General features: G+C 47.8%; 1 protein-coding gene across 2 annotated transcripts in view; it reads left to right on the top strand.

Annotated features, from left to right (window-relative positions):
• Window positions 1–26,851, top strand: part of SRGAP3 (SLIT-ROBO Rho GTPase activating protein 3) — a 221,342-nt gene that overhangs the window by 96,435 nt on the left and 98,056 nt on the right. For both annotated transcript variants that reach the window (XM_074957557.1, XM_074957558.1), the window contains exon 2: window positions 19,255–19,450. In XM_074957557.1, the coding sequence (XP_074813658.1) occupies window positions 19,255–19,450 (196 nt within the window). The remainder of the gene's footprint in view (window positions 1–19,254; window positions 19,451–26,851) is intronic.

Here is a 26,851-nt window from a genome sequence, read left to right as displayed (position 1 = left end):
GGAAGTATTGGTGTGAGCAGATGGCAATCCAAACCTGGATCTGGATCTTAATTTTCAGCTGTGCCTCTCTCTCTTTCGCTAATGGATAAGACCAAACCCTCCTACCTCACCGTGACCTCTGAAAATGCTGCAATGTCACACAGCCTATAAGTACTGATTTTTCAAGATAAAATATACCATTGGGGGCTTTCTGGTTTCTAGTTTGCTGCTTCATGTAAGGAAAGGGAAGTTGTATGGTTCAAATAATAGTGGCACTGAGAAGATGTAGACTTGAGGTGTGTTGCATCCCCTCCAGATGTATTTGCTATAACATTTCTTCGCTAGTGTGCATGGGATTCCTTTCTGTAGAGAACAATGGCTGGTGGTGATGTCTGAAGTATCTCTCAGAGGCTGCATTGCAAAGGGATCGCGCTTTACTTTGGTTGGCAGCTGAAGAGCCAATTAACTCCTGGCTTTCCTGATTAATTGCTGTCCTGTTGCTGAATATTCCTAGTACATCTGGGTAAAATGCACCTGCTTTGGTGCTGATTGTATGCCTTGATGTCCCATCAGAGGTGAAAGTAAGCCGGTACGGTCAGGTACGGCGTACCGGCAAGAGCTGGTACTCCATGCCGGACCGGACTGGCTTCCCCGGGGGTGATTTAGAGGGCCCAGGGCTCCAGCCACTGCTGGGAGCCCCGGGCCCTTTAAATCACGGCCAGAGCCCTGCCGCTGCTAACCCGGGATAGGTAGCGGTGGCAGGGCTCTGGCCGTGATTTAAAGGGCTCGAGGCTCTGGCCACTGCAGGGAGCCCGGGGCCCTTTAAAGCGCCGTCCAAGCCTTAAATCTTTCAATCTTGATTTAAAGGCTCTGCCTCTTCCGGTTGAGGCCACGCCCCCCTCAGGACTCTGGCGTACCGGTAAGTCCTTTAAGTTACTTTCACCCCTGTGTCCCACTGAAGTGAGGTATGCATGACAGTTGCACAACCAGTCTAAGAGAGAGCCAGGAGCAAATGAGCTAATGATGGTGGATTCATGATGCATCTGCTGCTGACAGTTGAGTTGTTAAAGGGCTCTCAAACTGTGGGTCGGGACCCCAAAGTGGGTTGCGAGTTCATTTTTATGGGGTCACCAGTGCTGTTGTTAGACTTGCTGGGGTCCTGGGCTGGTGCCAAAGCCCAAGCCCCACTGCCCGAAGCCAGAGCCCCACCAGCTGGGGTCGAAGCCGAAGTGGGGCTCAGGCTTCAGCTTCAGCCCAGGGCAGCAGGGCTCAGGCCTGGGGGGCTGAAACTCTTGGGCTTTGGCTCCCTCACCACCCCCTGCCTGAGGTGCTAGTGCTCGAGCTTTGGCCTCCCTGCCTGGGGTGGTGGGGTCAGGAGAGCTCAGACTTCAATCCCCGCTCCTGGGGTTGTGTGATAATTTTTGTTGTCAGAAGAGGTCGCAGTGCAATGAAGTTTGAGAACTGCTGGTTTAGAGGCTTTTCTTTGGGGCTTATCACTATAGTATCTGAGCATCTCTCCATGAACTTCCCAGGTAGACTTTGAATGGAAGGCCCTCCCAGTTGCCTGTGTGTTGAGCCTGCCCCTTATTCAAGCCCTTTCTAAAGACCTACCTCTTTCATGAGGCAAACAAACCGAATACCTGAAAATCCGTTCAATCTGTTCAATTATGTGAGACAAAACAAATTACGTTCTTTGATGGGACTCGTTCCTTTGGGGTTTCCTTGTTTTTCTATCTGTCTTCCAGATTTTGGGGGCAGAAACTGCCTCCTATTTGTGTAGCATCAGGAATATAATTGGCACGTGATAGATAATATATAGTAATAATAAAAGGCTTATTAATCCCCCAGTAACAGACAGAACTGATGAAACTCACACTGTAGCTGGCCAGAAGACACCACTGCTAACAGTGGGGCTTTGTTTTTCTTAATCTTTGCTGACTGCTGGGCCAGATCCTCAGCTGATATAATTTGGAAGAACTCCACTGACTTCCAGGAAGGAATGTTGGTTTACACAAGCTCAGGATCTGGCCTTTTTGTGTTCTAAGTGGAGCAGCAGGTCATTAGAAAGCTGGAATAAGGTTAAATTGGAGTGGGAGGAAGTTAGGAATTCGGAACGAGCCTCTCCAGCAGCAAATGGCTGTTACTCCATCACAAGGACATCTGGCTGTCTGCTCCAGTGTGTGAGCGTGAGGGAGAACGGATGCCCTCCTGAACTCTCCTGCAGGTTCCCTAGGCAGCAGACACTGAGCGAAGAAGCCTTCTCTGCTTGGCTGGATCTTTTTGTTATCTGAAAAGGCTACTTAAGAGCCACTAGCTCATTTTTAATTGAAAGGAGGGTGAATGTTAAAGGCAGCAGGAAAGTAGCTATGGCAGCAGGAAAGTAACAATGAAGGCCCCTGCAGATGCTGTGTTTGAGTGAATGAGTGACATGCAGAAACCTCTGGAGCACTAAATGATGTCTTTTTTCTCCCTGTGTTTATTGCCTCTGTCTTCAGCATTACGGGTGCCACTAACCCTCAATTTTATTTTCTACAGCAAACTTTTTCCCATTCCAAATGCCCCAACAACTCTAGGGGTCACTGGCTGTGCCCATTAATTGTGTGGCTGCTCAGAGCTGAGTGCCTTCCGGGTCACAATTAGCTGGCTGTGAGACTGACCTTTGCCTCTGTGTACTTGGATGGAACTGACCTGGGTGAACTTCTAGAAGGAACCTAGAAAATGCCAAAGTGACACGTCATTAGAGTAGGGGAAATGAAGGTGCTTCTGTTTGATTGAGGTTGAAACTCTGCTTGTTCATGATGAGGATGACTAAGAGGCAAGGAGCTCCCTCTCCTTGCTGGGGCACAACGGCAGTCCGTATGCTCCCTTCAGACATTGCTCGTGCGGGCAGAGGAGGAGAGGCAAGGGAAAGAAGAGGTGGGCCCATGGCCTCACTCTCCTCCCTTCCAGCACTGGCCAGCAGAGATTCTTGGGCGTGCGGGTGGCCATGCGCTGTACTTGTGATGGAGATACCAATGGGTGTATCCTGATCGGTGGAACTGGAGTCAGAGGGAGCATTGTTGACAGGAACAGGGAATGTGGGGAGTTAGGCTGGAAGCAGCTCAACCACATGGACAGAGCAGTGCATAGACGACTGGTGCCTTCCCATACTGGGGGGAGCACAATCTAAAGGGGAGGACGAGTGACAGTCCCACATGTCTCCCCTGCCCAGTGACAGAGGTCCTCTCCCTCCCTGCCCCCGGCAGGCCAGTATGGGGGAGGGGCACTTGACATTGCATTCCCCCCCACGCTTTGCCTCTGGAGCAGAGCACAGGCTTTAATAAAGTTCCCCATGTTCAACTTGCATTCAGCTTCACTCTTTGCCAGTGAGACAATGGGCACCTGGGAGGTTCAGTTAGGATTTCATAGAGCCACACCACTCCCAACACAGGCCAGTGGCTCCCTGTCACAGGTCAAACCTAATCTGTAAACTCCACTTACTTTGTGGGGGATAGTAAAAGCTAGTGACATCCCAGTGACTGTGCTCGATTCTCTGTGTTAGTCTGAACTGCAGTGAAGGAGCTCTGTGAGGATTAAGGCAAACTCCTGGTGCCGTACACAAAGATCAAATAAACTACAGCTGCCCAGACCTCCAAAGAAATAAGAAAAGGTGAGAAAGAGAACAGATGGGAGCCGCACCATCAAAACCATTCGTAGGTCAAGGCACTGCTCCTGTTGTTAAGGACTGTTGCAGCAGTCACCTTGGGTTATAATCCACTGTGTTAGGGCAGCCTGGAAGGCAAAATTGGAGATTATGTTAAAATAATCTACCAAGCTTGCTCAGCAAAGCAGGGATCTGTGCAGAGAACCAGTCTGTTGACAGCAGGAACAGGAATGTAAAATCCATATGGGATGTAATGAAATCACCATTGGCCTTATGTGGGAGGGAAACTGTTGTCAGCAGGGGAATGCAAAGACTTTAAATATCTTCTCAAACTGGTATTTTTATGCCTTTGCAAAGATACCAGTGGTGCTTTTGTAGGGGGCTTTATTCTGAGGCAATTACTCTCTGCCACCCTCTGCTCTAGTGAATGCCATTGTTAATCCTTGAAAATGTGTAATATACAAAATGCTTGGCTTCAAAAGCAGCTGGGTAGAATAGGAGCACAATAATATGCCAGAAGTGCCATATCTAAGGAAGGTGTGCTCTTTCAGGCTATGATCGAGTCAGACTATAATAATTTATAAGGCTTTGGTCTTGTCATTATTTGGATATGAGGTCTCCAAGAGGAAAAACCCAAAAAGTTGGAGGCAGTGGTGAATTAGTAGGTGGTCTCTTCTCACTGAAACCATAAGAAAGCAAGGCCCCAGCATTTCTAACCATCAGAAGAGTAAAGTTCTGGAACAACCTTCCAAGGGGAGCAGTGGGGGCAAAAAACCTAACTGGCTTCAAGACTGAGCTTGATAAGTTTATGGAGGGGATGGTATGACAGGTCTGCCTACAATGGCATGTGGCCCATCAGCGAATGCCAGTAGCAAAAATCCCCAATGGCCAGAGACGGGACACTCTGAGGGCTCTGAGTTACTACAGAGAATTCTTGCCCATGTATCTGGTGGGTCTTGCCCACATGTATCTGGATCACCATATTTGGGGTTGGGAAGGAATTTCCCCCCTGGATCAGATTGGCAGAGACCATGGGGTTTTTTCGCCTTCCTCTGCAGCATGGGGCACAGCTCACTTGCAGGTTTAAACTAGTGTAAATGGTGAATTCTCTGTAACTTGAAGTCTTTAAACTGGTGGTCTCCAAACTGTGGGGCGTGCCCCACTAGGGGACACGGAAGAATGTTCAGGAGGTGGGGTGTGTGGTGGGGCGCAGGCCAGCCCACACAAGAGGTGGGGAGGGAGCACATCCAGCCCAGCTCTGCTCCGCCCCTGCCCCCGGCTGCAGCCCTGGTGCCCGGCCCTGTGCCCGGTCCCAGCCTCAACCGCGGCCCTGGCTGCTGGCCTCTGCTGCGGCTCAGCCCCTGCCCCACCCCCAGCTGCTGCCCCACCCTTGGCCCCCTTACCCCGTACGCATGCCCCCTGAAGCCGTGGCCCCGGCTCCCGGGGGTAGGGGTAAGGGGGGGGTGCCTGAAAAGTTTGGGGAGCACTGCTTTATACCATAATTTGAGGACTTCAGTAACTCAGCCAGAGGTTAGGGGTCTATTACAAGAGTGAGTGGGTGGGGTTCTGTGGCCTGCAATATGTAGGAGATCAAACTAGATGATCATGAGGGTCCCTTCTGACCTTAAAGTCTATGAACGTATGAGCATGATGTAAGGGATGCTGAGGTATAATTTTTTATGAGATTAAATTTGACTTACTGGATACTTATGGTCATTAAAGGACTCTTTCGCCCCCTCCCCCAGTTGGGACTTTAGCCTACTGGGGTGGTGTCCTGGTCCAGCTTTCAGTTATGGTTACTAAATTCTACCTACCAAAATTCCTGCAGCAGTTCCAATAGAGCAGTGGTCTCAACCAGAGGTCCAGGGCCCCCTGAGGGTCCATGAGCAGGTTTCAGGGGGTCTGCCAAGCAGGGCCAGCATTAGACTTGCTGGGGCCCAAGGCAGAAAGCCAAAGTTCCCCCACAAGGTCATTAAAGATCCAGGCCCTGCCACCCGGGGTTGAAGCTGAAGCCAGAGCAACTTAGCTTCATGTGGCCCCCTGTGGCTTGGAGCCCCAGGTAATTGGCTCACTTGCTACCCCCTAATGCCAGCGCTGGCTTTTATATGCAGAAAAACAATTGTTGTGGCACAAGTGGGCCTAGAGTTTTTATAGCATGTTGGGGGGCTCCGAAAGAAAAAGATTGAGAACCCCTGCAATAGAGTATGGTATTTGTCACTTACAAAACCAGTTATGTAGACTTGCTGTGCATTGTTAAGCTTCTGTGTTCCATTCCAGAGGTTGCTCCATTTCAGTGGAGAATAAAAATGGGGGCGGGGGTGTGTGTGTGTGTGTGTGAGGACTGTGGCATATGCAGATATTTGATCAGTGTCCTGGAATCCTTCATAATGCAAGATGAGGTAGAAAGGAGTTGTTTGCTAGCTTTAAGACCAAAACCCTTGGATATTGGTTTGTTCTGAGATCTCATTGTCAATCCGCATTTAGTTTGCTTTTTTTCATCCTTTAGTAGCCATTAGGTTTTTGTTTTTTAAATTTGAATCGGGTGTGTGTGGCATAGCTTATGTGCCTCAAATGAGCTCCCCTTCATCTAGTACAGCGGCTGGCTCTCAACCTTTCCAGAGTACTCTACCCCTTTAAGGTGGCTGATTTGTCTTGTGTACCCCAAGTTTCACCTCACTTAAAAACTACTTGCTTACAAAATACAAAAATGTCTCAGCACACTAGTACTGAAAAATTGCTTACTTTCTCATTTTTATCATATCATTTTAAAATAAATCATTTGGAATATAAATATTGTACTTCCATTTCAGTGTATAGCATATAAAGCAGTATAAACAAGTCCTTGTCTGTATGAAATTTTAGTTTGTACTGACTTTGCTAGTGCTTTTTATGTAGCCTGTTGTAAAACTAGGCAAATATCTAGGTGAGTTGATGTTCCCCTTGGAAGACCTCTGTGTACCTCCTGGTTCAGAACCACTGATCGAGTATATCTTTGTGCATTCTGCAGCTAAGACATGAGCTGGTATTCTCATTTTGTGTAGGCAGCTCTAGGTAAGTCACGAGGGAGTCTGTCTGGCTAAGCAGCCTCTCCCTGACTGAGGTGGGAGCTATTCAGCGCTCAGCTCATTTACAAGCCACTGTTTGCCTCTGATCCTAGAAACTCTTCGCTTTTCTGATCCTTGTTTGTAGCATTATTGTGTTTTATATCAGATGTAGGTCAGGTGTGAGCTGGGATGAGAAGCGGGGGTAGTGTAGGCAATGCATGCACAGCTCACGCCATCAGGACACCTTTCAGGAATTGGTGTTATTATTTGAATACATGAAGTGAACTGAATAGGTTTGAGGTACAGACATGTTGTTATTTCATATCCAATGGATGTACTATTCTGTTGGCCTCTCATCAAGGTCAGTGCTGTATAAGGAAGAACTGTAGCAGTAATGAGCCATTTCAGTCTGAGTTTTGGTTGGGCCCATTATGGATTCAGCAGCCAGCTGTCAAATGCTGAACTGAGTCTAGATCTGAATTTTTCCCAAAGTTCAGGGGTTGTTCACATCTAGGTGTTGGTTTTGAACCCTTCCTACCTATTTACTTTTCCTTGGTGCTCAGATATACTACATTTCGTTACAATTAGTTACGACACCAAGAGTTATGGACCATGAAGTTTTGCTTTCCAGTCTCGGTTGCAGTAATATGCAGGACACGCATGCAGTGAGCTCAGCTACTAGATAGGGTGCTCTAGGAAGAGTCTGCCCTAGGGTCTGGCTAGCAGTTGGGTATGTTGGGTGCTAGAAGCAGAGGGGAAAATTCTTCTGGAGTAATTTAAAACAAAAAAAAGAGGCAGGAGTCTAAAGCAGGTGGCTGGCTACTCTCCTACAAAAGCCTACAATGGATCACACTTGCCCTCCTAAGGATGGTGTTATGAAGAGGGCACGATATAATGAGTGGACCAAAGTGAAAGTTGTTTTAAGAAAACCATTTAGAGTCTACTCCATTGTCTGCTACAGAAGAAAACTCCAGTCCTGTAACTAATGTGAGTCAGCAACGTAGAATGGATTCAAGTAGAGTTACAAGTAATTGGACTGCATTAATGAGCTTGCTCTTCTGTTTAGCACAAGGAGGATCCCACCGTAAGCTGCCTGATTAACTTTGGGGTTACTTTTCTTTTTTGAGTATGTTCATTGTTTTTGAGGATCTTTTGCTTTTTTGGTGACCGTTGCTCAGCCTGAAGCCTCCAGTTCCATTATTGCAGTCATTATGTTAGCTGATGAGGCTTCTGCAGGTGTCCTTCTTCCCGCACATTCTTTGCGGCTTTTACAGTTCACCTGCCAGGCGTTTAAGAAAGTTCACACTTTTGAGATCTTTGCAATCTAAAGGGTATTATTGAAAAAGATCAAACTCTCTTTCTGGTTATTGAAATGGCCGTTTTAGCCTCCTCAAAGATGTTTTACTGGGGCTCTCAAGAATTTTAATGTCTTGAAAATTGTCCATAAAGCTGTGAACAGGAAGTTCACCTCTCAGCAGTACACAGCATATTTGGGCGTCCTTTTCCCCCCGAATTTCTGACTGTTCTTTGCAGTATTGTTGTTTAATAAGATATCTGTTCAGGATCCAATAGAGGCAATTTCAAGTGAGAATTTCCATTCACAGTGAAACTTTTTTCTGCTTTCATTTTGAAGTTGTTTTCTTAGAGATGACCTACATCCAGTGTTTTACTGTATCTCCTGCTGTTCTTCGCACATACAGAACCCTCCTTTATATTTGCCATTGGAGCTGTCCTCACCCAGTCCTACCTATCCAAGGTTAGATTAAAAGACAACACCACATGTATGCACCGTGTGTGTCATGTCTATCTCACGTGGTTAGTCCACACAGAGGACAGGAGAGTGTTGCTGCTACCCACTCAAGTGGTAGAGGCACATGGCTTCAGTGCTGGAGACCATAGGTTTAAACTGTGCTGATGAACAAGATGTGGAGAAACAAATAGTTCTGAAAACAATAAAATAAAGGAGGTTATCTAATCTAAAGTCCCCTGCCACTTTCTCCATGATATTTGCCCTAGGTCCTTGTTACTGAGAGTCAGAGGATAATGTAAGTGGAAATAGTACTGGGAATTACACTAATGAGAGATAGTAAGACTTCGTTACTGTTGTTGTCAAGGGGATTATTGGATGATAGGTCAACAGAGTCAGGAAAGAAGAGAATCTGTCACCCCAGATACCTGTAGACAGTCCCAAAATAGAAGGGTAGAAAGCGTAAGACAGGAAAAACTTAAGTCTGTCGCTAATTACACCTTCCAGTTGCAGGAAATTGATCAGGTAGGCTTTGTCCAGATGATCCCACTGGATAGTGGTTGTAATGGAATGCTGAGCTGTTATACTATTTAGCCACTAGGTGGCACTATGTAAAATACCTGATTTAAATGAACCTGAGCCGTACTTGGCAGAGCATTAAAGGATCTTGTGATGAACACATCTGGTATGTATAAGGAAGCTCTGTAGCCAGTCCATATCTGGCACAGAGAAACATGACATGGAGTCAGGAGTAAATGAAGAACAGCAAAAGAAGTTGCAAACAGAAGGAACAAATCAACAAAGGTTGTAGGATCTCACCGGTGTGCCACTTTTCAGTGCCCCAGAGAACTTCAGCTTTGACAAACCTTCAGAATGAAGAGGCTGGAAACAGTATTTTGCAAGATGTCGCATTGCTACCAAGCTGCACAAAGAAACTGGAGATATACAGATATCATCTTCCAAGTACGCTATGGGGAAGCTGGCAGAGCATGTCCTTAAATCCTTTGACTTTACTGAAGACACTCACAAAGATGACTATGTTGGATGTATACTTTATACCTCAGAGAAATGTGGTTGATGCAAAAACATGTTTCCAACAAAAGAATTCAAGAAGCAGGGGAAAATGTTGCATATTTTATATGAGCTTTGCAGACATTGGCTGAAAACTGATATTTTCATGTTTTGAATTCCCCAAAATCACAGAGACAGGCTGGTTATTGGGTTAACAGATGAAAAACATTTCACAGCAGCTACAATTGAAGAAAAATTTAACCCTAGTCATAGCTATACAGCTAGCAAAACAGTCAGAAGCACTCAAACAACAGAACAAAAGGCAGGAGCAACTTGACAAACCTGAAACTAGCTTAGAAGCTAAAAATAGACTCTTGAGTGATAAAAGTCATTATCAAAAACCCCTGAGGCAAGGCGAGAAAACTCCCAGGCTAAGAGGGACAAATTCCAACCTACACGTGCAAGGTGTGGAAAAAATCATATCCCAAGAAATGATGCATATCCAGCCATAGGCACACGGTGTAGTACATGCATGTAATATAGACATTTTGCAGTTGTTTGCCATACCAAAGCAGTCAGGGAGTTGACTCATATTATGGACAGTGGACCACAATTCATTGCAGCAGAATTTAAATAATTCCAAATGAAATATGACTTTGATGATATTAATAGCAGTCCCCATTATCTACAAACAAATGGAGAGGACAAGAGAACTGTACAGACAGCCTCTCCCCCCTTCCCCCCCCCCCCAAAAAAAAAGTCCAGCAGGAAGATCCATTCCTCACAGATCAACACCAATAGTGGCTACTAGATATAGTGCAGCACAACTGCTGAAGGGAAGGCAACTGAGAACTACTGTTCCAACTCTGGAAAATACCTGTTTCCAAAGTGGCCAGACATGAAGAGAGTCGCCAAATCAGATAAAAAAGATAAGAGTTTATGAACACTTTTAGAACAGCCACTCGGAGTACTGCCAGGTCTAGAAGCTGGTGTCCATCTTCATGTCAAATTGGGTGGAGAAAAAGGATGGACAGCTCCAGCTGTTGTGAACAAAAAGCATAAAGCATCCGAAACATATGTGATCAAGACTGACAGTGGAGAGTTCAACAGAAACCATCAACATCTACAGTTTGTTCCTCAGAAAGAGAGCAGTCAACAGGGCCAACGCGGAACAAGACAATGACTCAAGGGTTCCAAACCGACCACAACCAGTCATTGCAACTAATGGACAGCCAGATGACCAAGTTTGTTACATGTTCTGGTCATGTAATTAGAAAATCAGTATGATTCAGAGACATTTAACAGACTGATACGTACTGAACTTCAAAGACTGTGTGATAGTGTAAATATTGTAAAGGATAGGAATGTAGAACTTAAAGGGAGAGATGTAATGGAATGCTAAACTGCATAATACTGTTCAACCACTAGGTGGCATTGTGTATAAAAGTCTTTTTATTTAAATCAGGCGTGGGCAAATTTTTTGGCCCGAGGGCCACATTGGGGTTGCAAAACTGTATGGAGGGCTGGGTAGGGAAGGCTGTGCCTCCCCAAACAGCTTGGCCCCCACCCCCTATCTGTCACCTCCCACCCATCCAACCCCCCCAGCTCCTTGTCCCCTGACCGCCCCATCCTGGGACCCCCCGCCTCCTGACAGCCCCCCCACCCCGGGACTCCCACGCCTATCCAACCGCCCCCTGCTTCCTGCCCCATGACTGCCCACTGGCCCTGGCCCCCTTACCATGCTGCTCAGAACAGCATGTCTGGAGCCGCGCCGCCCGGCCGGAGCCAGACACGCTGTCGCGCTGACCTGCAGGAGCGTGCAGCCCCGCCGCCCAGAGCGCTGCCTGGGAGAGGGGCCAGGGGCTAGCCTCCCCGGTGGGTAGCTCAAGGGCCAGGCAGGACGGTCCTGCGGGCCGTAGCTTGCCCATCTCTGATTTAAATGAACGTCAGCCGTACCAGCCAGAGCATTCAAGGATCTTATGATGAACACATCTGGTGTGTATAAGCAAGCTCCGTGGCCAGTCCATATCTGGTACAGGAACACGACAGCAGAGGTGCCCAATAATGTATGGGTTGGGTGTTGGATCCCCACAGCCGTTACTCAGAAAATGAGAGGCTGCAGGATTGAAGCAAATATTGTTCCACCAGCATTTCTCCGGACAGCCAGAGCATGAGAGAGAACATCCCTTCCCTACTCCAGCAGAAACCTGAGAAAAGGAGATACATGACCAGAAATTAGAAAGGCTGCTTGACTGTGCTGTGGACCTTCTCAAATGAACCAGCCTAAGTCAAACAAATGGGCCGTGGCATGTACTGCAGATGCACCAGTAGCTGTATGTCAAAACAGCTGTTTCACCTTGCAATTTTTAGCTAGCCAGTGAGCAGCAACTTAAATAAAAAAAAAAAGAGCAGGTTTCCAGCAAATATGTACAGAACTAGAGAAAGTAGGTGTTCCTGGAGACTGTTACTAATTCACCGTAAGAGGCTACAGGCATAAGCAAGAGACGCTGCGCTCACACTTGATTTTGTAGCTCCTTGGATTTTCTTTTGCAGCCTGGCGGCAGATCCTTAGGTGGGGAGTTAGACAAGCACAAGTAATTCCACCTGATACAAATTCTCTAGCACTTGTATGCTCTCCAGACACTCTTCTTTAAACACCAAGTGGTAGGGGTGAAAGTGAGAAGCCTCTCTTAGATCAGCAGCCAACAATAAATTGCTGATATGAGGTGACTTAAATGTGTATATGCTGACATGCTGAGCGTGTCATGTTCTAGGTTGACCATATTTCCCAAAGGAAAACCAGGACATTGTGCGGGGCTTGCCTGAACTCCCCGACCCCTGCAGGGCTGGCCTGATCCCTGCCCCCAGGGGCTGACAGCCCAAACCCCAGCACCTAGGGCTATCACCTTTGAAATGCAAAAAAACCCCAGCAACACCCGCCCCTTCCCTCCCCCCACAAGGCAAGCCCATTGTAACCCTAACCACAAGGCAAGTTTGCAACCCCCACTTCAACAGCCACTTAGTGACCCAAACCCTCTCTCTCTCTCGCACACGCGCGGTGCGCTTGTGTGTTGGTGGGCAGACAGCTGCTGTATTTTCAGCAGTTTTGATCTGTTATCGCTTAAACTGCGGAAGTGGGAGCACTGCAGCATCTTCAGTAGGATGCAGGAAGTTTTAACATTGGATATCCCAGTGTACTGTGGTGATAATGCAAATCTTTAGACCCATGTAAACAAGCCCCAGGAGATGAAATTTATTTTCCTGACAACTGGAAAAATCCATAAAAAACAAACAAACCCCAGCCAGGATGGACAAATACCAGCCAGGTAGTAACCCTGAATGTTCGTCCATGCCCCTCTGGAGGTGCTCCCCACCTTTTTGGCAAAACTGGTTGGTTGGCAAGAGCAAATGGGACAAATGTCCATTTTTGCCAAAAAAGTCAGAACGTCTGGGACAGGGCTTAAAAGGGGACTGTCCCGGCCAAAACAGGATGTATGGTCATCCTAACTGGTTCTGTGTCTAATTGTTTCAGGCACATCTGAGGCCCAGGAATAGTTCCATATGTTACATATGAATGTTGATTTCGGAGGCTTTTTATGGAGGCCACCACTAAATGCAAGTCAAGTTTTCTCTGAAGCTTTTAGGAGTGTTCTTTTGATAAACAATAACCCTGCAGTAACACTGGGCAGTGCACCAGAAGCAGAAGTGGTGGCAAGCTCTCTTAGCTTGTGTTTGGTAAGTGACACGAAACAAAGCCAGATAGACTGGGATGCATTCAGTACTAGTGGCATAGGGAAAACTCTCTGTTCTTGTTGATCATTTTATCCTAATAGGATTAAGATAGGAGTTTGTTCCAGCCTTACAAAGTACTATGATTCTGTGATACTTCAAAAAGATTGAGGTCTAGCATACAAATAAAAATATATACACACTCACGCTCATGTGCATGCTTGTGGGCTCACCTTCATGTTGTTTGAGGTGTTGAGATGATATTGTTGTATTATCTTTGTACAGATTGTGATGGTGCCCCTCATAAGGCTTTATGGAAATATGCTTATGAATGTATATATGTCATAACTAGAATATGTTTTATGCTACATAGGCCATGTAATATATCTCTGTAAAGGTTATGACCTACTGAATCTATTAATCCTATTCGTATGCATGTATCATTTTTGTATTTGAAGTTATGAATATTGGCTGTGTACTGGCTTGATTTTTAAGTAGCCTTGGTAAAACATTTGGTCAGCTTCTTGAGACAGAAATGTGCAAATTAAGTGCCCAATCAAGAAGCACTTAAGGGACAATGGATCTTGGAAGGCTCCAATTCACATAAGAAGTCTACATGAGGACGTTCAAGGTAGCAGGTAAGCAATGGCTGCTGCCTGTAAAAACGGAGTCATGTATGGACATGTGACTTGCCCATGCGACTCCAAAACTCCATCTTGGAGCTGGATTTTGCATAGGAGAGAGGAGGGGGTCTCCACCCACAAGAGAAAGTTTATTTAAGCCCGTGGGAGACCCCTCCATTTTGTCTTCAGCTGGCTAAAGAGAGAGCCTCTCCACCCCCAAGGTTACCTGAAAGAAACTGGAACAAAGGACAGTAACTACAGGGGGTGTGAGTGATTGCTAGACCCAGACTAGAAGGAGACTAGGGGAAGCTTACTGGAATTCCTCTAAGGGTGAGGATTTTATCTGTATTCAGTTATTTCTTACTGTATTAGATATAGACTGGCGTGTTCTATTTTATTTTGCTTGGTAATTCACGTTGTTCCGTCTGCTATTACTTGGAACCACTTAAATCCTACTTTCTGTATTTAGTAAAATCACTTTTTACTTATTAATTAACCCAGAGTATGTATTAATACCTGGGGGAATGTGTGGGGGAGGCAAACAGCTGTGCATATCTCTCTATCAGTGTTCTAGAGGGCGAACAATTTATGCGTTTACCCTGTATAAGCTTTATACAGGGTAAAACGGATTTATTTGGGGTTTGGACCCCATTGGTCCATTGGGCATCTGAGTGTAAAAGACAGGAACACTTCTTAAGTTGTTTTCAGTTAAGTATGCAGCTTTGGTGCGCTTGGCTCAGACCCTGGGTCTGTGTTGGAGCAGACTGGCATGTCTGGCTCAACAAGACAGGGTGCTGGAGTCCCAAGCTGGCAGGGAAAGCAGGGGCAGAAGTAGTCTTGGTACATCAGTTGGCAGCCCCAAGGGGGTTTCTGTGACATTTTAACGTGATACAGTCTGGACCCAGTGCATCTAGAAAGTACAGCTACTGCTGCAGCCACGAAGGCATCCAGTCAGCAAAGTACCAAAGAGCTGCGTTTTGGTCCGTATCCTGCCACTTCCTGCAGGACACTGAGTACCTTTAACTCCCATTGAAATCAGTGGAAGGAGAGGATGCTGACCCTATCGCAGGAGGTACTCAGAGTTTTGTGGCATTGGGACACCAAGAGCGGATATTAAAAAAGAATCCCCACTGCCAGCCACAAAGGTCTCCTTGTATTAGTCTCTCCTTTGTGTGTCAGGTGGTGATGACCTTGCTAAAAATGCACTGGAGCTTACGAAATGAAGTTTACTGGAACGGGTTGGAAATTTTTCATTAGGAAAAATGGAAATGCCCTTTTCACACACAATTGAAAAAATTTGCTGAAAACTTTTGATTTTTCCATTGGGAAAATTTAAAATGACCGCTTCCCAGGCAGCCTGCAGAAGGGTCTTGCCAGGTTTGCTTTATGCCTGCGGGGAGAAAGCGAAATTGACAAGAGCCTTACAGGCAGGCATGAGGGAAGCTAAAATTTTCCATTTTAGTTCTACCAAAATATAATTTTTTTGGAAATCCCTTCCACTTTGTGGGGTTAGTGCTGGCAGAACAAAAAGCCCCACATTTACGTTATGCATGCCAAAGCATTTGAACTCCAGAAGCATCCCAGACTATCAATCTTCCTTCGCTGTCTTGCCAACGTGCCACTTTGCTGATAATGAAGCCTGTGAGATGTGCTGTTGAAATGAAATTTCAGACCAGTCAGTTCAATGAGCCTTGATGCAGCACTTTTCCCAATAATGACAAATTGCATTTCTGGTCCCTTTGTGTGCGTGTGGGTATTCAGATTCGCTTAGCGCAGTGCATAGGCTGGGACTTGCGATATCCATGCGACTTAGGCTGTTGTCATGATGGAATGTAATATGTCCTGTGTTGTGGATGAATGGGGCAAGTTGACTCCTGGTGTCGTGGATGCAAGTCCACTGACTTCAAAAGAGTAAACCTGCAAAAAGAAATTGGGCCAGATCCTCTGCTGGTATAAATCAGCCTAATTCTGATTTTATTTGTGCTACATCGATTAGATATTAGCTGAGGATCTGGGCTACAACATTTTTAAAAAATTCACATATTTCTCCCTAACATTAAGAGTAAATAGCTCTGTAGTGAGTTGGGTATTATTTATACTGCAGCAGCACCCAGAGGCAATCAGAATCAGGGGCCATTTTACTGTACTAAGGGTTGAATCACCCCTCAGCCTGCACAACTGCTCAGGGGCGTAAGGAAGAATAAGAAGCTGGTGATCTGGGAATAATAGGGAATGTGCGGATCCTTGGCTCCATCCCCAAATGTACTGGGCTGCATTTTAAGAACCTGATTGATTTTTCATTGTTCCTAAGATCCAAGGGTTTGGGTCTGTGTTCACCTGTACAAATTGGTGAGGATTCTTATCAAGCCTTCCCCAGGAAAGGGGATGTAGGGCTTGGGGGATATTTTGGGGGAAGGTGTCTCCAAGTGGGCTCTTTTCCTGTTCTTTGTTTAAGCACTTGGTGGTGGCAGCATACAGTTCAAGGACAAGGCAAAGTTTGTACCTTGGGGAAGTTTTTAACTTAAACTGGTAAGAATAAGTTTAGGGGGTCTTTCATGCAGGTCCCCACATCTGTACCCTATGCTCAAATAAATTTGTTAGTCTGTAAGGTGCCACCTAGCAGTCCTTTTTTTTTTTTGTTTTTTTTGTTTTTGTTTTGGGCTGCAGAGGTTAGCCACTGCAGGAGAGTTGGTTTGTAAATTTCTAGTCCTCTGGAGTAAGGAGAGAACTTAGCTAATACAAGGGGGAAGGGATGGGAGTCTTTGGGCTGGTATTAGGCCAGCAGCAATTTATTGCACCCTTTAGAGCAATGGAGGAGCAGGGAGGGAATTGTGGATCCCTGAGTCATAATGCCTTCCCTAAGACGCTCCTGCCATGAGCTGGGTCCTTTTGTCACAATCTACACCTGAGAATGACAATGTAGGGAGATAAGAATTCCAGCTCAGTACATAAGATATGGAGGATACAGGCTTAATGCTGTACTTGGCTATTAGCTTTTTGCAATATACAATATGCAGACACATCCTATTTAACTTGGATGCAGGCAGCTAAATTGATTGAGTTTAAAAAAAATCTCAATACACAAATCTCAATAAAAATAAATTATGTATTTTTAAAATGTCCTCTGTACTTGTTTCAGAGTAACAGCCGTGTTAGTCTGTATTCGCAAAAAGAAAAGGAGTACTTGTGGCACCTTAGAGACTAACCAATTTATTTGAGCATAAGCTTTCGTGAGCTCACGAAAGCTTATGCTCAAATAAATTGGTTAGTCTCTAAGGTGCCACAAGTACTCCTTTTCTCTGTACTTGTAAAATTTCTGTGGATGGTTTGGCTAAAATGGTTCTGGGTTGGCTCCTGCATCATGTAGGACATTTTCTTCATACCATTTGTACCGGGGAAATTATAGGACTAGATTTTGAAGGTTTAGGCACATGCAGTTGTCTGCGTACATTTGAGAATACCTGATATGAAGATACAAATTGGATATCTGCACATGCCAGGTAAAGTGCCCAGCTGGCCCCGTGCATATGCATACTTGGCTACAGGCCTGTATGTTTACATACACCCAGTTGTGTATGTCTAGCTTTGAAATTCTGGCCTCTTCGGATATGACTGCACTGCAGCTGGAAGCAAGCTCCTGGCCCGGGTCAGGCAGGCTTGTAGTCGGGCGGCTAGCCTGTACTGCCACCCAGGCCACGCAACATCCATGCTAATTTTAGCACATTAAGCTTGTGCCGAGCTAGCAAGTGTCTGTCAGCCTGGGCTGGGAGGCATGCTCCCAGTTGCAGTGTAGACAGTAACTTTAGGGAGCAGTCTTGACCCCCCACAAGACAGGGAGCAGATGCTAATCTCATGAAACAAGTTTTCATCTTTAGCTTCCGATTCTAGCTTCCTTTGTTAGGTGCCTCCATTATGCAGCTGCCTCCTTTAGATGTTGACGTGGCTGGCTCTAATTGTTATCACTCTTAAGAAATGTTCCTGTTATCTAGCCTGATTTCCCCCCCACCCCACTTTGAGCTCTTTCTGTTTTCTCCTTCAAGGGCTCTCTCCTCCCTCCAGGCAGCAAGCTTAGTTGCAATCTCTGAAAGAAAGAACAACCACTTCCTGCTTACAGCCTTCCCAGATTTTTCACCCCTTTAAAAAACCATTAACAAAAATCCTTGGCTATAAACCTTTCAAACGTTTTAGCAGCAATTGGGAAGGTTTGCTTTCCTCACACCCACACCCAGTGCCACGGATGCCATAATGCTTGTCTTGCACTGAGAGGCAAATTGTCTAATAGGTTGAGTGAGCCATATTTTCCCTGTGCCAATTCTGCTTGCTTAGCTTCCAAGAATCAGTTCTGTTTAAGAGATTTCTAGCCTCAGTTACATTATGTAAGAGGCTAAGAAGTGGGAGTTGGAAAAAATGCAATTGATCTTTCACAGCACAAGATAAAAGTCTTGTCAAAACGAAAATGGTAAAAGGAAACAGTACTTCTCCAGCATATAAAAAGGAGATACATCATGTAAAACAGACTTCGCAGATAGTTCTGATTTGCTGAAGAGGATACATTACTTAATGTGGCTGATGCTATCAGCTACAGATAGAACTAGATCAGTGTCAGGATGAAAGCACGGCTTTATCTAATTCTTAAAGAATATTCATTTATATAGGATATAATAGGTGTTAAAATACCATCGTGATAGGTGTGGCACAGATACATTAAAAACAGAATTTTCTCTCTCTCTCACCCCTCCCAACCCCATTTCTGTTTAATACATTGTATATCAGTCACGTGGGTCCTGAAGACTCGCATGACCACATCTCTGCAAATCATCATTAAGCTAATGATTTTCACAAGGTTCTATGAGCTCAAATTTGGAGGTCCTGAAAGGCTTTCTGAACCTTCTCCACTTCGCTTCCTTCTCAGCCAAAAAATTCATTTGAAATGCTAAGTGACCCAACAGTTATACTGGGGAAATGAACGAAAATAAGGACTTTGCATTTGAAGGGGGGCATTGTTATGTTTTTGGCCTCCTATTGTAGTAGCCATTAGTAAGTCAACATTTGTCATTAGGTATCAGTGTTATTTCCTATTCTAAGTATATGAAAGTATTAGGAATATTACAAAAATAGCGGTACAGTTTTCGTGTTATCTAAGACAACTGGATGGCTTTTAAAGTCAGCCACTTATATACTTGCAATACTGTATATTCTACAAGGAATAATGTTCTATACGAGACTGATGGGTCAAATTCTGAAGTCTTTGGTCAGGGCCCAATCCAGTGCCAATGGAAGTCAGTGGAAAGACTCCCATTGACTTCAGTGGGCTTTGGATTGGGTGTTGAGCCCTTTAATGGGAGTTTTACTCTAGTAGGGGAAAGTAAGAACTGCAAGGCTTGGGGCAAAGCAAGTGAAGACAATTCTCATGTAGGGTCTGTTGCATTTTGCTTGTGTAATGCTTCTTTCTCTCTCCTCTCTTATGTGCATGTTCAGAAATCCGTACCCAGTTGGTGGAACAGTTCAAATGTCTGGAACAACAGTCCGAATCCCGGCTGCAGCTCCTGCAGGACCTCCAGGAGTTCTTCCGCAGAAAGGCTGAGATAGAGCTCGAGTACTCCAGGAGTCTGGAGAAACTGGCAGAACGATTTTCTTCCAAGATCCGCAGCTCCAGAGAACACCATCAATTCAAGTAAGCAAGGACTTCCAGGAGCACGTGGATGCTCCAGAGCCTGAATCAATAACTAACTTTTGGTTGTGGCTGCAAAGGCCAAATGTTGACTAAAATTAACAGTAATAGTGCTACAGTGGCATTGTTTTGTGTTTTCAGCATGGAAGGGTTATGAGAAGTGAAATCAAGCAACAGGTATTGTACAGTACAGCCTCAGTTAATTTCTTTTAAGTCGTTTCTCCAAACAGTACCATAAAATATGTGAACCTTGATTTTTTTTTTCTTTTCCCAAAAGAGCATAAACTCAGCCTCCATTTTCTGTGTCTTCACTTCAGTTAGTGCTAATAATGTCAGGTACATTTTATAGGACCTGATTTGTATATGACCTCAAGTCATTATTGGTTAGAGTGCTTTAAATTGCATTTGGAGATATTTTCAGACTCAGAATTGGAGGCAACTTCTGAAAATTGAGCTCACTAAAGTATTTGTATTTTTAAAATAATATTTGTGTATTACACGCATGAATGCACACGCACAGTGGGCTGAAGCTAGGCAAATTCATCTTGGAAATAATGTACACATTTTGAACAGTAATTAACCAGTGGAATAATTTACCAAGGGATGTGGTGGATTCTACTTCACTCAAATTCTTTTTTAAATTAAAAGCCGAAGTGTTTCTAGAAATATACTTTAGCTGAACCAGAACTGGACTCAATGCAACAGGAATTATTGGGTGAAAGTAAAGCCTGTGTTATACAGGGGTCAGACTAGATTATCATAATAGTTCCGTCTGGCCTTAGAATGTATAAATACATGTAGATTTTCAAAAGCAGCTTGTGAACTGTCAGCCCACTTTCTAAACCTTGGTTGCAAAAAACTTCAGGCAGAATTTTAGAGTCTGGGGAGACTATTTCTTGGGTGAAGATATTTAGCCTGTAATGTTACAGACTGGCCTGTACCATCATTCCAAGGCCCCATTTAAAAATGTGGTTATGATTGGAAGAATGACTCCCTGTAAAATGGGGCTCTATAACTTTTTCTTTTCTCATTGACTCAGCAAATTCAGTTTTGCCAAAGATCTTTGGTTGAGCACCACAAAAGAGATTGCCCCAAATATGCACGTACTCTTGAATTGGTCTCATGTTTTCCCGCCAGCAATATTTCTGGTGTTCTTTATGATGATTAGCTCACTCTGGCTGCCTGTCTTAGCTTGGATGTCTTGCTTGGCAGAACATGAGTGATGCTGCATAGTGTATGGCACTTTCTAATGTGTGCCTTCCAGGTTCTGAACTCTAAGTGAACTGCATATAAATGTGTGCAGTATGAGAGAAGGATATTCATACTGTATAGATCCAATGCAGTTCTGCAGCTGAAATTCCTTTCCTTTCTCTCCCCTGGCCATAGCGTTTGTCTCTGTCTCTTTTCTGACAGCCACAGCTATGACGTATCTTTCCCAAAATGATGCCAGTGTCGTTCCATTCATAGGCCAAGGACCATCAGCATGGTGTAGCTCCCATCCTAGGGACTTGGGGCTCTACCTGTATGATACACTTAACTTTTCTAATTCCTAGCCCCTTACAAACCCTTTCTTTTCTCCAGCCTCATGTTTCTTCCATTACAGCATGAGAAGTTGCTGCTTCTGCTGCTAAATTACTAAATCTTATTTACTCCATATTACTAAATACTATTTAATCTATTTACTCTGACTCTCTAGGCTTTCACTGTTTTAAGGCCCTGTCATAGATTGATAGATTCAAATGTACAATCCCATTGGTTTGCTTGGTGGCTTTGCTGACGTTGCTGTGACCTACATCAAGGATACCTGTCCCAGCACGGGGAGGAGTTTGTGAGCATTGGCTACAGCAATGTGCTTGTGCTCTGTGAACTGGCGGCAATGGTGTTTTGTTGTATGTGCATCTCCTGCTGGCTAGTGCCCTAACTGGAGCACGGGGCAAGCTGTTCATTTGCCCATGTGGGTGTTGCATTTATTATGCTGGGATGATGCCCTGTAAGGTTCAAGCTGTGGGGGGGATAATACTTATTCACCTTTGTAAAGTGCCTAGTAATGAGCTTCCAGTGGCCGCCTTTCAGTCGTCGGCATGTACCTGAAGTTACCACGCAGCAGGATGTGATAGCATGCTTCAAAGGAGGCTGTTAATTTGAGGTTAGTGTGTCTGGATGGAGTTAATGGGTTGGGTTCATATACAGCAGTGGTCACCAACCGGGCGATTGTCTGGTCGATCCTGGAGACTCTCCCAGTCAATCGCGATCTCTGGCTGCTAAAGTCTGGCAGTGGAGCGAGGATACTGTTAATGCAGGTTCCCCTCCTTCGCCCAGCACCACACTGCTCCCGGAAGTGGCCAGCATGCCCCAGGAGGGATGGGGGTGGATGGGCGGGCAGGGGTCTCCGCGCGCTGCTCCTGCCTGCAAGCACTGCCTCCGCAGCTCCCATTGGCCAGGGGTGGGGAACTGTGGCCAATGGGAGCTGCAGGGGTGGTGTCTGCAGAGAGGGCAGTGCGCGGAGCCACATGTCCCCCAAGGGGTGCATTAGCCCCTTCCGGGAGTGGCGTGGGGCTGGAGCAGTCAGGGAGCCTGCCTTAGCCCTGCTTCGCTGCTGTCCGAGGTAAGTGCTGCCCAGTGAGAGCCCACACCCCAGCCCTGAGGCCCCTCCCGGAGCCAACACCCCATACCCCCTCCTGCACCCAAACTCCCTCCCAGAGCTTCCAGCCCCAGCCCAGAGCCCCCTCCTGCACCCAAACTCCCTCCCAGAGCTTCCAACCCCAGCCTGGAGCCCCCTCCCACACTCCGAATCCCTAAGCCCCGGCCCAGAGCGCACACCCACTCCCGAACCCCAACCACCTGCCCCCGCTCGGTGAAAGTGAGTGAGGATGGGGGAGAGTGAGCAACGGAGGGGCAGGGGGTGAAGTGAGAGGGGCAGGGCTTTGGGGAAGCTGCAGGGCCTCGGGGAAGGGCGGGGTAGGTCCTGGGTTGCACTTAAATTCAAAAAGTGATCTTGTGTGTGTAAAGAGACCACTGCTGTACAGTGACATGCATGAACTGCATCATGAGATCTTGGGATGGGATGTTACTGCAGTCAATGGAGGGGGCGTGGTTGCAGTCACACTAAAGCCTAGCAAGACTGTGGGGCTAGATTGTGCTTCATTCTGTATATGAAGTGGCATATAGCTGCACCATCCCAAGAGGACTGAGAGCCCAGGGAATTAGCTGTGCCCCAGAGAGGCATAATTCCTTCCGTACTATCTCCTTTCTTCCCAGGGGTGGTAATTTGCTACTGGTCCTGACTGGCTGACTAGCTCCTCTACGCACCATCTCAGCTGTGCGGGTCAATGCGTTCCAGGGGGGAGCCCAAGTTTCTTCCATTCTCCACCTCTTTCCCTCTGCTCTCTGCTTACGGCTGTGCAGGCAGAGCAGCCTCAGGCATGCAACCCCTGCTTTCCCCGCCATGCCTGCAGCAGAGATGTGGGACGGCTGAACAGGGCATGGGAGAGCATCTTGTTCCCCACTTACACCTCAGTGCAGCCATGTGGGGCGGACTACGGTCTAGTCCTCGGTAATGACGGCTATTGTGGTGTTGCTATTATGTCTCGTTATTGAGTGACTGTATTTCTCACCCTCACGTTATCACACGCAAGTCCTTTATCACCAGCTAGGAGCACAGATGATTACTTCCAGAAGCAACACCATTAGCACTCAGCTGATCAAGCAGTTGGAGAGTGTGGTGCATCGGTGATGCAATCAATAGCTCCTCCCTCAATTAGACACGTCCACATACAGACATCTGAGACTGTCCTCCAGTTAAGAGTGTAACAGGAGGCAGTTCCAGGTCTCTGAGCTGCTACGCAGTGTACTTTCAGTGAGCAAGAACCAGCTTTTCCACCCTTAGAACGTGATAGGTGACACAATCAGTCATATTTAACCTTCAACAAAGGAGGCTCTAAAATCTGCCTGTATCTAAAATGTCCTTAATAGAAATCATGTTACTGTCCATGTGAGCTGGTCATGGAGTCCCACAGGGTACAGTAAATCTACATGTCATATCTGTTAGTTCTTCTTCGAGTGCTTGTTCATGTCCATTCCACATTAGGTGTGTGCGCGCCGTGTGCACGAGTGTCGGAAACTTTTTCCCTTACGGCTCCAGGTGGGCCCCCCGAGTGGTGCCACTGCACCCCGCATATATACCCCCGCCGGCCCGACCCCCTCCAGTTCCTTCTTACGGCGTTGGAACAACCTCTCTCTCGTAGAAGAGCAGTCCCTTAGCCTTTAGAGTAGCTGTTATCAGTTCGTTTACATATAGATTATGAACACTTAAGTGATTAGGTGCTTGGAGGCCTCCAGCACGGCCCCGGGCGGCTGCGGGGCATGGGGCCCACGGCTTCAAGGCTTGCACCACGTGCTGCAAACCTATGCTAGTTAGTGACCCCCACGACTTGTGTCTACGTTGCCTGGGGGACGGACATCAAACTGAAAGGTGTAGGATTTGCAAGGCGTTCAAGCCAAGGACAAGGAAAGAAAGAGACTTTCGCCTAAAGCAACTGTTGATGGAGGCTGCATTGCTCAGGCTTCCTCCGTGCATAGTGCCCTGGAGCCGTCGGGAGACCCAGCACCAGTGAAGCACCGTAAGCTGTCAGCCCCAGAGCGCCAGGCTAGGCCCCGGCACCAATCGTCCTCCCCGGTGCGGCCCCTGGCACAGCCTAAAGGAAGGCATGGTCGTTTCCCCGCACAGGAGGCTGGCGCCTCCCAAGGCACCGAGCACCGGCAAGAGCGGGAAGGCTGCGGTACCAGCTCTGACACAGGCAGTCCTGGCGGTACAAGCCCCACCGAGCCCAGACCTAAGTGAGCTCAGTGCGGATGATGGGCTCAAGGGCATAACGGATCAGCCCTCTACGCCTGGCACCTTTTGAGGCCACAAAGGACCTCATCGAGCTGTCGGCGGCGAGCTCCCTCCCGTATGGGGAGAACCCTCTGGCACCCATGCCTCGGGGCCATCAAGGGGTAAGCCGGCAATGGTGTGCCGCTCGAAGACACCGTCCCGGCACCGCTCCCGGAGTTGGTCCCGGTCGAGCTCCGACTCCGCAGACTCGCACTTGCCAGCGGCCCAGAAGGAGGTTGTGGCACTGGCAGCAGGTCGACGCGAAGAAGCGCCAGGAAGGGCACGCAGCTCTCCGGCACCACCCAGAGACCGGCACCGGGAGGAGTTGAGACGGCCCTTGCCAGAGGTCTCCCGCAAACGGTTCCGGTCCAGGGAACGCCGGCCCCGGTCCTGGGGGTTCCGGTACCACTCCTGGTCCCGGTCAGCCAGGAGCTGCTCATTCTCCACCGGCGCAGATTGTTGGCACCGCAATGGCCTTCGCGATCGGCCTCGCTGCAGTCCGGCGCCGGCTCCGGCCGCTATAGCTACCGCACCGGGGCCCGCACAGCAGGGATCCTCAGGGGAGCTGGCAACCTCAATGGGGGCTGCCAGGCCATTCGTTCTTCTGGACCCCCTGGGCCTATCAGGAGCGCCAAGGGGCCCCGTCCAGGGCAAGTTACTCAGTGCAGCGGTCCCGGTCTCCGCACTGATGCCAGACAGTGCCGGAGGCAACAGTATCCAGGCCGCCAGCATCCCCCCAGCTTAGACTGGAGAGTCCAGCATCGAGCCTGGCGCCGTCCCATGGACTCGCGCCCCAGCCTGAGCTGGGGGCCCCTGCCACGGGAGGTGGGGAGCAGGAGGACCAACCAGAGGGGGTTGAGCAGCAGCTAACCTCCTCGTCTTCCCCCGATAAGGCGGTGGCGGGTACAGAGCTATCCGGCCCTCCGTCAATAGACCATAGAGCCCACCAGGAACTGCTGTGCAGAGTTGCCCAAAATTTGGGGTTGCAGGCCAAGGAGACAGTTGAGCAGGAGGACCCCATGGTAGACATTTTGAGCCCCGAAGGGCTATCCAGAATAGCGCTCCTGCTCATTAAGACCATTCAGTCTAACTATAAGACTATATGGCAGACCCCGGCCTCCAGTGCTCCAACAGCTAAAGGAGTGGAGCGTAAATACTTTGCCCCATCTAAGGGCTATGAGTTCCTATTCTGCCACCTGAGTCCATGCTCCCTAGTGGTTGTGGCTGTGAACGAAAGGGAGCGCCATGGACAGCAGGCCCTGGCCCCTAAGGCCAAGGAGGCGAAACGCCTGGACCTTTTTGGCAGAAAGGTGTACTCATCTCGGGGCCTTCAGTTGAGGATTGCTAACCAGCAGGCCATCCTCAACAGGCACAATTTCAACTCCTGGGTGGCGGTGGGGAAGTTTAAGGACAACCTCCCGCAAAGTTCCCAACAGGAGTTCATGGCCCTGGTGGACGAGGGCAAGGCAGTAGCCAAGACCTCTCTCCAGGCCTCCTTGGATTTGGCAGATGCGGCGGCTAGAACAATCGTGTCGGGGTGGTCATGAGGCGCTCGGTGTGGCTCCAGGAGTCAGGCCTGCCCCCCGAGGTCTAGAGTACGCTCCAGGACTTCCCCTTCAAAGGGTCCGGGCTCTTCTTGGGATCAGACGGACGCGAGGCTGCATAGCCTCAAGGACTCGCGGGCTACGCTCAAGTCGCTGGGTGTGCACACCCCGGCGACCCAGAGGAAGCCCTTTAAGCCGCAGCCTCCCCCTCAATGCCAGTACCAGCCTCGCCATAGGCATGAGCCTTACCGTAGGCGAGGCAGGGATAACAGGCGACGGCACAACAATAATAATAACAGTAATGCGCCAGGCCAGAACCAAGGCCAGCACAAACCCCCGCCGGGCACTAAGCCAGGCTTTTGAAGGTGCACTCAAGGACAGCGTACCAGACCAGTCACCAGATCTGTCCCTTTGTTTCCTGAACCGCCTGTCCCATTTCTCCCGTGGATGGTCCACCATTACGTCGGGCCGTGGGGTCTTATGCACGGTGCGGAATGGGTACTCGCTGCAGTTCGCCTCCCTCCCCGCCTCCCACCCCCCTTCCCCATCCCTCTTCAGGGACCCCTCTCATGAGCAACTCCTAGAGGAGGAAGGCCGCTCGCTGCTACGGGTAGAGGCGGTGCCTCACGGCCTAAGGGGAAAAGGGTTCTACTCCCGGTATTTCCTCATCCCCAAGGCCAAAGGGGGCCTTTGCCCAATTCTAGACCTGCACGGGCTCAACAAATGCCTGGTCAAGGCCTGATTCTGCATGGTCTCTCTGGGCATCATCATCCCTTCCCTGGATCTGGGGGACTGGTATGCCGCCCTCGACTTGAAGGACGAGTACTTTCATATCGCCATTTTCCCAGCACATCAGCGGTTCCTACGCTTCACCGTGGGCCGAGAACGTTATCAGTTTGCTGTTCTCCCGTTCGGTCTAACTGCGGCCCCACGGGTGTTCATGAAGTGCATGGCGGTGGTGGCGGCCTTCCTATGGAGGCAGAGAAT

Source organism: Natator depressus, chromosome 7 (genome assembly GCF_965152275.1).
Source record: "Natator depressus isolate rNatDep1 chromosome 7, rNatDep2.hap1, whole genome shotgun sequence".
Classification (NCBI taxonomy): domain Eukaryota; kingdom Metazoa; phylum Chordata; order Testudines; family Cheloniidae; genus Natator; species Natator depressus.
This window is presented reverse-complemented; position numbering and strand designations above follow the sequence as displayed.